The sequence below is a fragment of the Myotis davidii genome, unplaced genomic scaffold (assembly GCF_000327345.1).
Source record: "Myotis davidii unplaced genomic scaffold, ASM32734v1 scaffold7203, whole genome shotgun sequence".
Taxonomy (NCBI): domain Eukaryota; kingdom Metazoa; phylum Chordata; class Mammalia; order Chiroptera; family Vespertilionidae; genus Myotis; species Myotis davidii.
This window is the reverse complement of record NW_006293647.1, coordinates 1-774: the sequence shown is the minus strand read 5'-3', so window position 1 is coordinate 774 and position 774 is coordinate 1. Positions and strand designations below refer to the sequence as shown.

The following is a 774-nucleotide window of genomic DNA, read 5'->3' as shown; positions in this document are numbered from 1 at the left end:
CCAGGCCAGCTCTGTGGGGTGGCCGGACTCCAGAGGCTCCCTTACACGGATGTGGGGTTTCTCACTCAGGACTGCAGGGGAGAAAGGCAGGTGCCTGGGCTCCAGGTGTGGGTACTCAGAGCGGGACCCTGAGAGAGGCCCTGCCTCGGGCTGAGCTCCCCAGGCCCTGTGTCCCTTCCCACCACCCAGGGCCCACGGCCTGGACAGGGAGTGTCCAGTGTCCTGTTCCTGCTCTAAGACGGGTCCCATGTCCCTGGGTCCTCTCCGGGGCCCCTGCCTTACCTGTGACCTGCAAATGCAGCTTCTTGTCTGGGTCAGTATATCCTTGGAACTTATATCCTTGGAAATATCCTATCTCCACTCGGAGGAAGTAGCGTCCTGAGTCACTCCTCCTGGCGTCTCTGATGTCCAGGGAACAGTTGTTGGCCGTGGGGTCCGCGAGGAGGAAGCGGCCTCGGGTCTCTGTCTTCACGGTTTTATTCCGGTTGTTCGAGGCCACAGGAGCAGCATAGCCCATGTTTTCCCCGACCCGGTACCAGTAGGTATAGAGTTCGCTAGAGGAATTCCACAGACTCCACGGGTAGGAGAAGGAGCAGGGCACGTGGACACACAGACCCTCCTGCACCGTCACTGATTCCTGCACTTGGAGCTCATAGCCTGGATGCTGCTGCTGCAGGGACCCTGGGGGAGGGGGACACAGAAGCTCAGATGCAACCTCCGCTCCTCCCCCAACTGCCCTGCCCCCCTCCCTCAGCCCACTCACCCCCCCACAGC

General features: G+C 61.4%; 1 protein-coding gene across 1 annotated transcript in view; it reads right to left on the bottom strand.

Moving 5' to 3' along the window:
• Window positions 1-732, bottom strand: part of LOC102753143 (sialic acid-binding Ig-like lectin 14) — a gene marked incomplete at its 5' end in the record, with an annotated part of 2,797 nt that extends 2,065 nt beyond the window's left edge. The window contains 1 exon segment of the mRNA XM_015566221.1: window positions 123-732. Within this exon segment, the coding sequence (XP_015421707.1) occupies window positions 123-732 (610 nt within the window).
• Window positions 733-774: the final 42 nt, after the last annotated feature.